General features: G+C 41.4%; 1 protein-coding gene across 33 annotated transcripts in view; it reads left to right on the top strand.

Annotated features, from left to right (window-relative positions):
• The first annotated feature begins 10,683 nt into the window (after positions 1 to 10,683).
• The window catches only part of Nrcam (neuronal cell adhesion molecule), a 68,058-nt gene continuing 66,192 nt past the window's right edge, over positions 10,684 to 12,549 (top strand). For all 33 annotated transcript variants that reach the window (XM_059278907.1, XM_059278920.1, XM_059278908.1 and 30 more), the window contains exon 1: positions 10,684 to 10,878. In XM_059278907.1, coding sequence (XP_059134890.1) covers positions 10,773 to 10,878 — 106 coding nt within the window. In that variant the 5' untranslated portion in view covers positions 10,684 to 10,772. The remainder of the gene's footprint in view (positions 10,879 to 12,549) is intronic.

Below are 12,549 nucleotides of genomic sequence, written 5' to 3' on the forward strand. Positions count from 1 at the left end.
GATGCCACCTTGAGTGTGCCTAAAGAAAATATTTTTTGTAATTTTGGATTTTCAATATAGTTTTTTTCTGTGTGTATATTGCCACAATTTCTAAAAGAGTAAAAATCATAATATAACTTGACATGCATTGCATCTAAAATGTTAGCTTTGTCTTTATCTTCCTATCTGCTCTTTTCTTCTCATTCTCCCTTCTCCCCCAACTTTAGAAGGATAAATATACCCAATTTTAGGATACAAGTGCTCACTTTACCCACAAATTTATTGCATAAAAATTCAAATTGGAGACACCCAAGGAAACAGAAGCTTAATGTTGTCCATCAGTTTCAATGCAACTGTAAAGCTCTTCTGCCCCGAGTCTTCCACTGGAGAGTGGGACAAGGATCATTTTCTTCCAGGTGCTGTTCCTGTACTGCTCTGTGAGAATGCTGTTTCACACTTTTCCAGTGGGAATACATTTTCTATGGAGTCTGTGTAGATGGTCTCAGGAAAACGGGTTCCTGGTGGTCAGCCTTTCAGCACAGACAGCAGAATATTCCGAAGCTTAGTCAAATGTTGGATTGATTAACTCTCATATTACAGAAAATGTAGTTTCCAACATGTTTGCTTTTATATGCTTATGTTCTACAGAGAACATGGCCTACTATTGAACTTCCTGGAAACTGAATTGTATCTAAATGTTCAGGGTACAAATTCTCTTTGGGGATAAATTTGATAAATTTCCTTGCAAGCAAATGGCTGCTCCTTGATTTGCTTATATATATTCTGATTTTCACATGGCCTGTTTGAAGAAAATGAAATGTACACAAGAGTTAAATCTTTCATGTATTGCTTCCCTGTCCTACTGATAATCCTTTGTAGTACTCAATATACATCAGCTAGAAACTGAGTTTTGTCCTTTCTGTGGAATAGCCTCTGGCTGCAGTGAGCAGCCCCCAGCTCTGAGGTTTATGTTAATGCAAATTTCCCGACACTGATAACAAGTGGAAAATGCAATTCTTCATGTCTTGTCAGTCTTCATTCCTCACTTTCATGGTTCTGTTGTGATTATGCATGGCTTCGATATCTTAGTACGATTTATTTTGAAATGTTGCTGCGAGAATTGCAAAATCCGGTGGCATGGTAAGAATGATGTCTGTTGGCTTTGGGTAAATCTGGGGCTTTGCCTCCATGTCCAGCCCCCATGTTAGGAAAGGTCAAAGTATAGGAAAAAAAGAATTCAGAAATGCAGCTTGGAAGGAGACAGAGGAGGTGCCTTGAGTCAGTCAGCCTGGCTCACTCAAGCTTTCTGCTCCCTGACTCAACACTGAGGCAGACCAACCAGATGACAGTCCTACAGAATATTCCTTCTAAGATTCTTTCTTAAAGCAGTTCTGGTTGGCAGGAGATAAAGCCTGTTCTCTGTGACAGGAACATTAACGCCTACTAAATACTCCTCGTGGACCCGATGTTTTCCTGACTCTAAAGAGTGGAGTCACTTAACTCTATCTGGTCAATCGAAGGCAACCAAGAAACTACACACACACACACACACCACACACACACACACACACACGAGGCATGCACGTGTGCACGCGCGCCTGTTTCTTCTGAGTAGAGGAAGGTAGGACACAGGAACTCTGGAGGCCATTTGTTGAGATGGCAGCATCACAAAGTGGGAGCCTCGGTGAGGCTGGAGAAAAGGACCCCACCACACATCCACTGAACTTTATTACAAGATAGACATAAATTATATTGTGTTATGCACCAAGATACCAAGATGCCGGTTAATTTCTCACGGGAGTGCAGGTTACTTCGCTCGCGGCCCATTCTCCTCCCTACTCTGCCCCATTTGGAAAAACACGCATTTTTCAGATGCTGAACTGGCTGCCACATCCTTGTCTTAAACAGTTTGTTTTATTCCAGCCAGAGTCACAAGGCTTATCTTAGAAATGTGACATAGGTTTATTTTTTTATTTTTTTCAAAGAGACCAACCTGGCAAGCACTCCAAAATGCTTTCTGTATTATTAAACAGATGCCATTTTGCCACATGTTATTTGCTTGACTAAAAGATAAGGTATCATTCAATAATAATATTGATGTCAGCATTTTTGCTAAGTTTTTAATAACCTACATCTGATCCTCACACCTTTTCAGTGGTATACATAGAAATTGCAATTGACAGGAAGGTAAGCAGGGCCACAGCTTGTTCCAGTCACTACAAATGTTTCTAAATGCCTCACTCTCAACACTGGTATTCAGAAGTAAATTGCTATTTTTTCAGACTTCGCTGTTAGAGCACGTTCCTAATTTCCATTAAAAAAAAAAAAAAAAAAACGGAACTTTGCCTCTTTTGTGTTATAGAAAGGAAATCAGTTGGCAAATGGACTCCGTGATAAAGGAATAGGCCTCCTTCAATGGCTTGGCCATTTTTCTTTCCTCACATCCCCTTCTTCTGGCTACCACTGGTGAGAGAGTGAGAGGGATAGGGCCAGGCTGAGCACCATCGGAAGGTTGCTGTGCTTGCTGGAGACAGGGTAGTAGCAAGAGGGGTCAACAGCACTGAAACCCCTCACCCTGTTTTCTAGTCTTGCTTTTGCTTTTCTGCATTAGGAATAGATTGTGGTAATACCCAAGACAACAAATTAGGCATAATCTACCATCACATTAGTATAAAGAAATTTACAGTAAACTGCCATTGTTAACTGTCTTTTGGGGGGGGCGTGTAGATGCGTGTGTACCTTTTGGATGCACTAAAATATGTACATAGAACAATCGCTTCTAAAAATCCAAATGACAGGTCACGTTCATGGGAAAATCTGTCACAAGACAGTTTGTTCCCTTTGAACATGTTTCCAGCCATGGTCTTGAAAGACACCAGTGCATGTGGCTTGTCAGTCGGTCTTCCTACTGTGCTTGGTTGGTACCTTTCTGGTTGCAAGAAATCTCAATTTGTCTTCATCCGTTGCTTAAGATATCTGTGGTTGTATAACAGACCACTTCACAATCCCAGGGCTTAAACCAATAGTTTGCCACTTCCTGTGATTCTCAGGGTTGGCAGGGGTTGTATGTGGTTTAACAGATCACTGACTCTTTGCTTTCAGCTGAACCAGAAAGCCTCAGATGATACTTTTATCCTCCTAAGATCTCTTTCCATGGTCTATCTATCATCATTAGTTTAGTTCATACTTCCCTAGGGCACAGGGAAGTTCATCACACTCACGCTTGTAGGATACTTGGCAGAATCTCAATGCCAAAGCATATCGTATGGTCAGACCCAGAGTGGACATGACTGGGAGGGGTACTTCCCGGGGGCCGTCAATATAGCCTACCTACTTCTCTTGTTTGTGGTAAAATACAGGGATGAGAGAAACAGAAGACATCTTAACCACAGTCCATTTCTGCCAAGCCTCACAGAGAAGTAGAACATCGTATGGGGTACCAGAACATCAGAGCCATGCAAGGGTGGCAGGTGCTTATCGTCTACCAAATGTTCTGTCAATGCCATACTCACAACCATCTCTTTCTGCTCCTACAGCTCTTGGCTGACCCCACCTTCATTCCTCTTTTAATACCCCATCTATCCTCTGCTTACTCACGGCTGCTCATAGTGCTATGTTTGACCTTTGGCCTCTGTTCTTGCTCCAAACTGCTGCCTCACTTTCTCTTCCTGTCTCATGTTCACCCTTCCCCCAGGAAGGAATTTGTTAGCATGTAACTGGTCACTCTTAATTCCCTTTCAAGTCACCAAGTCATCTCACAGCCTTTCTATAGCCTGCCTGCTGGCCTTTGTTCAGACACCCACTCTGATTCTTTCAGCCTTGGTCAGGCTTGGGCGGCAGTCGGGGGAGGGGGAGGTAGTTATTGGAGACTAAGTGTCAGACATTGAGAATGGAGCAGTCTCCTTCCTTCTGTTTCGCGGCTGCGACTGGATTAGAGGTGGGATAAGAAGGGTGTGCCTTTCCTTTTTCCAAGGACAACTCCTTTTTTTCTCCTACTCCAACCATCTTCACTTTTGCAGTCAGCTTTTTCACCCAGAAGATACCCGAACAGTGCCTGTGGATACCTGGCTAGACGAGCGTGGAACAGGTGTGCTCCTGACTCCCATTGCTATTGGCCTGGCACATGTGGGCTTTGTATTAACCCTGTTTTATGCTTTCTCCTTAATCTCTCATTCATGTCATGGTCTCACGTTATTTCTTTTCCTGTCATTGCCACGCTAATTAAAATAGTTGATATATATATATATATATGTATGTATGTATGTATATATATATATATATATATGATATCATGTATGAGAAATAACTAGATTTTACCAAAAGACTGGTGTTTTTGATGATCTAACTTCATGTCTTAAAAGTGTTATCTAGTTTTCTAAATCTAAAGCATTTTAAGATATTGGGTTTTTTTCCCTACTGAGATATGAAATATCTTTTAAAGTATTAGTGAAACTTGGTAATAGTAACTACTTACTGATGGTAAGCTGGACTGCTGGCTCTTTATTTTGCCTCAGCTGATGTTTTTTACTTTATGACTGCTATGTAGAATGAACTGTGTTATTGTTATTGTTGCTGTTTTGGAATCAGGGTCTTGCTTTGTAATGCGTGGTGGCCTTGAACTCTCAACCTCCCTGCCTTTACCTACTCATGTGTAAAATCAACCTTTTAAAGAATGCCTCGTCTCTATTATCTTAACTTGTTATTCTTTTAAAAGGCCAGGTCTGTCATGTGATAGAATTTTAGGGATCCCCATTCATGCAGGAAGCAGTGTGGAGAGACCCTTGACAGAGCGCTGTGAGCAGCGATGTGAAAATCTTCTGTTCAGTGTCAGACTCCATCTGCCCTTTAAACAAAATGATCAAGGACTAGACTTGGTAGTTGTGATTGCTTATGGACTAATTTCAGTGTAATGGGATGAGGAAGGAGGAGAGATGCTGGATTCTTTCAGGATTCAGGATATAGCAGAGGGAAGTGAAGAGAAGCAGCAGAAGTTTTCAGAAGAACCAGTTATCGAGGTCTGGTACTTCATATATCACTGTGTGTGTGTGTGTGTGTGTGTGTGTGTGTGTGTGTGTGTGTGTGTGTATTCTCAGCAGGTGACCACCAGCCTGCACTGTGGAGTCCTTATCACTGAGCAGGTTGCTAGAATTTGCTTTACATTTTTTTGTCACATTTATTGTGCTGGGGAGCGGGGTTGCCTATGCAGTTGGCACATGTAGAGAAGTCAAGAGGTCGACTTGTGGGAGGCTGTTATTTTCTTCTACCACATGGGCTTTGGGAACTAAACCCCGGTTGTCAGGCTCAGCAACAAGCATTTTTGCCCACTGAGCCATCTTGTCACCAGCCCTAGATCTTACTTTGGGGATTGCTGGGCAGACAGGATCTCTTCATGTAGGGAGAAGCCTAAGTGGGATTCCTGTTCAGGATAGCACGTAATAATATAGCTTCAGCTGTCAACTGACACAGCCTCAAGTCATCTCAGGCAGTCTCTCTTTCGGATTCTGATAGGCCCATTGCTGTGTTTGTAAGGGATTATCTTGATTGCCGGTTAGTGTGTGGGAGGGTCTAACCCACAGTGGATGGTACCATCCCTAGGCAGGTGGACCTGGACTACATAAGAAAGCTAACTGAGCATGAACAAGGAGTGAAGGAGAGAATAGGTCACCAAGCAGTTTTCATCTCTGGTTCCAGCTTCTAGACTCCTACATGGAGTTGCTGCCCTGACATCCCCAGTGACTGATGGGGATTTGGAAGTATAAGCCAAAGAACTCCTTTACTTCTGTAATGTGATTTTGGCCAGAGGGTTTCATCACTGCAACAGACCGCAAACTAGAACAGTAGCCAGTGTGATTGGGATCTTTCTTCCCTCATCTGTTAAATAGATATAATTTTATTGCTTTTCTAGTTTCTGTTGTTTTAAAATGTATTAAATGAGATGCTCTGTTAGAGTACCTGGAGGAATAAAGGTTTTGAGCTTTATTTGATACACTATCACCTGTTGTGTTGACTAGTCTTACGTCAACTGTCATACAAACTAGAGTTATCTGGATGGACAGAACCTTAATTGAGAAAGTGTCTCCGTAAGATCCAGCTGTAAGGCATTTTCTTAACTAGCTATTGATGGAGGAGGGCCCATTATGGGTAGTGCCATCCCTGGCTGGTGGCCCTGGGTTCTGTAAGAAAGCAAGCTGAGCAAGCCATGAGGAGCAAGCCAGTAAGCAGCACCTTTCCATGGTCTCTGCATCAGCTCCTGTGTCCAGGTTCCTGCCCTGCTTGAGTTCGTATCCTGACTTCTTTCAGTGATGAACCATGCTGTGGAAGCGGAGGCCAAATAAACCCTTTCCTCCCCAACTTGCTTTTTGGTCATGGTGTTTTGTCACAACAATAGAGACCCTGACTGAGACACCTGTTATTGTTTATCTTTCCTTAGACATTGTTTTATCTTTTACTGATTCTTTGTAGAAGCCCTCCTGTAAGATTCCTTTGACTGAGGGAAACGAGAAACATGCCCTTTAAAGCCTCACACAGCTTGCCTTGCTGTTTGTAGAGATCCTTCAAGTCTCTGTGGTCCATGCCTCAGATAGGCTTTTCCTTAGCTCAGTGTGACCTCTGGTTGTACTGATGTAACTGTGACTTTGTGGAGGATTTATGTCTAATCTTCTCTCCATGACCTCAGATACAAATCTGTGACTGAAAAGCACAGGAATGGCTAGGGGGTAGCATTCATGTGCTTATTCCTTACAGTAAAAATATTTACAACATACAAGTGACCATCCCTGAGTTGGACACTGGAAAACAGTCAGGATAGTGCCACATCCTGTGGTTGGGCAGCCAGAAAGGCCAGCTGCTAATGTGCCATCTGTGGCAGCAGTTAGTGTGTCCTGGGAGTCCAGGTGTATCACTGTTTTGTTCACTGGCTTGGAGAGTGTAGATCAGCCTTGTGCAGTCAGCACTGACATCCGCCCCCACGCTGGATAAAGAAAAGCACAAACGGCACAGAAGAAAATGGCAGATGATGCTCAGCCTTCCTGTCCTGCTGGAGAGCTGACTTCTAAAACTTAGAATAACTTCAGTTCTCATTTGAGAGAAAACAAGGTTTTAGTTTTCTCCTGAAAACAAAGACTTCTTACGTAAGTCACAGGACAGCTACTTGTCTTGGGTTTTGCATGAATCTTTTGTCAAAACTTTAGATTTTTTTTGAAACTATATAGTAGATCATACTTTATGATTTAATGTGAATTTGGTGCGAAAATTAAAGGAACTCTGAATTACATTTCTTCTATAGTGGAGAAAAGAATACTGAAGATGTTTCTGTTGTTGTTTTGCGTTTCACAGATGCTATACATAATGTGAAAATATGCTTTTAATTACTACAGGCCTTCACTGCTTTTCTTACTGTTGATCCTTTTGACAGCATAGATGATTTTAAACATCAAGGTGACTTATTTGAGTTGACAATGATCTTTTGCAATACTTTACATTTCAAAAAGTAAATACTTTTTGAAAATTTCAAGCTAACACACTCCTTACCCTGGCTGAGGTGCTATTTAACATTGAGATCTTATTCCTTTTCATCCAATTATGAAGAATTTAGTTTTGGTCTGTGATTCTTACTTACTGTTGAATAGCAGTCACCTCTCAAGGCGAATACAAGGCAGGTAGCTCCTGGCAGGGTTCTGACAGGCATCCTGAGGATACGAAGCAGGAGTTTTTCTTTGTACAACATTCTTTTCACTGAGAGAAAGCTCAGTTTTCTGTAGCTGTATTTGATTTTCAGTTTGATTAAGTGCTGGAGACTTAATGCTGTCCTTGAGTGCTTGGCATGCCACCTCTGAGGGCATACGAAGAAGGAGTGGGTGATTTTTTTCCTGGTAGGAGTCAGGGATGGGCTGAACCACTGCTTTGTCCTGCCCTGAGAGAATATGCATTGGAGATGATCATGTGGCTAATGGTTCAGTTAACTTCCAGCCTTTGAGGAGGGAGAGACCATGTTTTCCGGTATGATGGTTCCTAATCTCCCAATAGTGTGAAGATCTATTTGCTCATGCCTCTTGCAGTAAGTACTCTCTCAGTTTTTCTAAAACTTGAGTTTTTTCTTTATCATACACGCTGTGATTTTATATGTAATTTATTAATTTCATGTATACTTTGAAAGGATAGAAACAGTTGAGCGATGTTTTATCTTATATGAAACTTGTCTCATCGTTTTCCCTTAGGAGGAGGAGAATGAACACTTAAGACATCAGGCAAAATATGTAATAAGTGAGGAACTTAGAAACTGTGTGTAGCTGCCTAAGATCATATAGGCACTGTAATATATATAGTACAGAGGTGGGGAAGTGTTTGGGTTTTCTATTATCTGTTTAGAGTATCTAGTATCTGCTTAAATCTCATAAACTTAATTTACACGGTTCGTAAATCAGGCAGGCAATTGTGTGTGTTCCAGAATTTAGCTTTGCTATTTTACCCTAGCATATGTTGTCTGTAAGATCTACTAGCTCCAGTGCCCTTTGTGTCCTTCATTGCTATTTTCTCTGAAGCTTTTGTAGAATTAGAATTAGCAGTAAAACAGACAGATCTCAGGTGACCTAAGAAAATGACTGTGTGGTGGTGGTGTGCTGTGTGTACATAGAAAGGTGGGTTACTTTACATCCCAGTGAGAAACCCTTGAACAAGCTTCTCTTCCTGCTTCTCAGTGCTACCTAGAGATGAATATTTATAACGAAATAAAAGACAAACTTTCTGGATCTTAAACCACATAGTATGAATGTTTGAGTCGTGAAATAATGTTTATATCAGCAGAATGCCTAAGGTTAGCTGGGTTTTTCATTGTACCTGTTCTGTAAGAAGCCCATCTAAACCAAATTTAAATTAGAATTCCGTTGCTAGTCAAACACACATTATCCACATTGTTTCATTTTTTTTTCATATGTTTGTGCTTTGTCCCAAGTGCTGAGCTGATAGTACAACTGATTTATCTATGATGATTAGATTCTGTTCTGCAAACTGCATGTTATAGGATAAATATAGCTCTGGTCATAACATGGCCAAGCTATTTGAATACAATGAATTCAAGGATCTCAGGGCTCCATTTTATTCCTTTTTTCTTTCATCTCTTCATTTTTTTCACTACAGATATTTATTGGCTTCCTTCCATGCTCCAAGCAGGCTACTACGATGCAGTGGGGAGCAGGAGAGATTCAGTCCCTAGCCTGCAGAAGCACAGTCTGGTAGAAAAGATGGATATTATGAAAATACATGACTACTTAAAAATAAGAGTTATATGTACCATTCACTAATGAAGCCTGTAGAAGCTATCTTAGATTATAATAGTTTTGTTCCCTTTTGCCCACCCAAGAGCTATTGCTCACGGGTGCCTTTCCTCCCCGAGAAGACACATTCAACCTCTCTTTCCAGGTGGGACAGTCATCTCTCTCTATGGCTGGACCCAGGCTTTCAATGTGGCCCTTCTCTATGCACGGTGACAAGACAGTGAGATGAGGAAAGTACAGCCCACAGAGACTATTTATTTATTCATTTATTTAGGGTTTCATTTGCTTGTTTTGAGACAAAGTCTCACTGGTAGCCCCAAGATGAACTTGGACTCACTATGTAGCTCAGGATGGCCTTGAACTCCCAGCAATCCTCCTGTGTTAGCCTCCTAGGTGCTGAGATCATGTAACATACAAGTATGCATGCATGCATACTTACAGGAATAGTATGTATACAATGAGAAATTTCAAGAATTCAGAGGTGATGCTAGAATGTTTTCTAGTCTGGATGATCAGCTGATGTTTCTTGAAAAGAACCTCTGAAATGATTTATGAAAAACAAAAGGGACTTTGATAAGCAAATAGGGTGGCTAAGGCTTTCCAAGTAAAGGGATGGGATAAAATAAGACAAGAAGGTGTGGGATTTCAAGTCACCTTAAAGGACTAACACAAGAAAAAAAGAAAGAAATCATCCAGAAAATAGTTACAAGGAAGTGGAAGGAAGCTGGTGGAATCAGTCATTGATTGATAGATTCAATTCAATTGATAGAATCAATCATTGATAGATCATTAAAGCATTTTAAACACCTGCTAAAGGATATAGTGAACTAATATGGTGACTCCCACTATTTCACCAAAGACCTTTGAGGAAATAATTGATCATCACTTTTGAGGATAGCGGGGAACCCAGAACTCAGCTGGCTCTGAAACTGTAGTGGGTAAGAAGTGGAGATGACCTGAAGGGTCAGTGTTCATCTGTTCCATCAGTGTTTAGGGTTCGAAGGAAACTTGCAACCCTGCCCAGAACTCTTCCAGTGAGCATCTTCAGAGTGAATACCCCACTAGGCCTTCCCTCTGAAGTCTCAGGGAGCTCAGTTTCTGGCTGGCCTCACAGCCAGGGTTTCCTGATCTAGTAAGAAAGACATGGTTACCTTCAGAGAGCTTGAACACAAATATTTAAAAATGGAAAAAAATCATAATAATGGGAAAGGGTGCAGATTTTGCTTGACATCACCGCAAATATTTCTGAACTGATATTAGATTTATGAATAAATGATATTCCAGTCTCTGAGTTAAATATTTAAAAATTCCTTTTTAGAATTCATGTATAATAGAGAGCTGATTTTTCTCAGCTGCACATTTTTCACTCTTCATTTCCGACTTTTAATACATTGTAATTATTGTTCTTATCCCATCCTTTCTCAGTTCCCTGCATGAAAAATTATTTGAACATTGCACACAAACCTTCTGTGGAAGAAGAAAAGGAAAATCGGTGTGCGGGTCTCATCAGGAGTAGAGCTGATGCAGCTTAAAATAATGCCGAAAAAGAAGCACTTCTCTGCAGGCAGAGTGCCCTTGATCCTCTTCCTGTGCCAGATGATTAGTGCTCTGGATGTACCTCTTGATTGTGAGTATTGACAGTTGAAATCTCAGAGGCCAGCAGGCAAACTCTCCCAGTAGTTACCATCACCCTGAACCGTGTTGCTGAGCAAAGTGTCCGCATGACACTGAAAAGCTAATCAAAATGAATTTGGCTTTTCCCTTCAGCACCTGGTGTTTATGAAGACACTGCAGGAAAGGCCATGGGAATGGCTGGGCATGCTGTCCTCTCTCTTCTGTTATCTCTCTTTGCCTCAGGTGTCTTCTGTGGACAGTGGTGGGAGTGGTCTGAGAAGGGACTGGTGCAGCTGCCCTGATCCTCCCCGTGGGCCACCCTTTGTGGAGGACCATGAGAACCATTTTACAAGGATGACACAAATCCCCACTTATTGTCCTCCTGGTGTCACTTTCTCCCTTCATTGCTGAGGCATCTCTGAAAAACAGAAAACCTAAAGGATGGTCTCGCCAGCCCTCTGTCCCTTTATGTCCTCACATCACCCATACTTCATATGTTGTTTCCTCTCATTCAGACAGACAACCTCATTTCACTCTCTTATTTTACATCCTCAATGTGAATTCAATTAGAAGAACAGCATGTCGCCCACAAGCCTAGTGAATAGTCTTTTTTTTTTTTTTTTTTTTTTTTTTTTGGCTTAAGCAAAGACCCAGGTGTAAAATCTTGGTACTAAGGCAAGACCTGTAAAATCACTGACAGGAAGCAGCTACTGTGTTTCTCTCCCTTATTTTCCCAAAAGTAAAATGTACACCACTTCCTGGCCTGAGTGGTTTGTTTGTAGACAATAAAGGCAACACTGGGTTCCAGCTGGATATGTTCCTGCAGCGTGAAGCAGAATTTCATATCTGCACAATTACTGCACTTCACAATTGATTTACCCTCTATTCCCAATCTACATGACCTCTTTAAAGCCATTAGCTTCCTGAGTAGAACATCTGTTTGGCAAGCTTTCTAAGGTGCAAGAAAGATAGCTGTTTCCTGGGGCTATGCCATTGCTGGGGTGTCCTTTTCTGCCACAGAAGTTGCAACTGCCAGTGGAAAGATAAGACAGGGTTTCCTGCACACTCCACTCACTGCCTGGACCATGCATCTCTACACTAAAGCCCAACAAAGTGCAACGTTTTCATTTTAAGAGTTATTCATCCAAAGACGTTAATCTAAAATATGTACATATATATTTAATTGAAATGTGCATTTGCCTGAGCCTATTGGAGCAGGAATATTTAAGTAAGCATTTGCTCTAATAGATGGAAAAGCAGTGAGGGAAATGCTTTTGTTCTCTCTTGTGTTAAATATATTCCTCGTTAATCTGACTGCTCAATCTAACTATCAGGGCAAACAGGCACCTAGGGCTAACTCAATTATGGCAGCTAATGGAGAAGAGGCACAAACCATGATGAAAATAAAGTCACGAGTAACCTAGGCTCTCCTGCATTAACCTTTGCAAGTAGTAGTGACAGGCAGCCTGTCAGAATGATTGGAAATGCGTGTAAACACTTCCCTGTTCCACACACCCTTTCTTCAGCACACACAATGATCCTACATCCTCAATCTGGGAGACTGAGGATTGCGAAGCAGAAATATACTAACGGCATAAAACCGTCTTGGAGAGTAACCATAGAAATGTACAAATCTGAAATCAGTGTTGGATTTGACTTGGATGGGGAGTTGTAGCAATATTCC

The sequence above is a fragment of the Peromyscus eremicus genome, chromosome 14 (genome assembly GCF_949786415.1).
Source record: "Peromyscus eremicus chromosome 14, PerEre_H2_v1, whole genome shotgun sequence".
NCBI lineage: Eukaryota > Metazoa > Chordata > Mammalia > Rodentia > Cricetidae > Peromyscus > Peromyscus eremicus.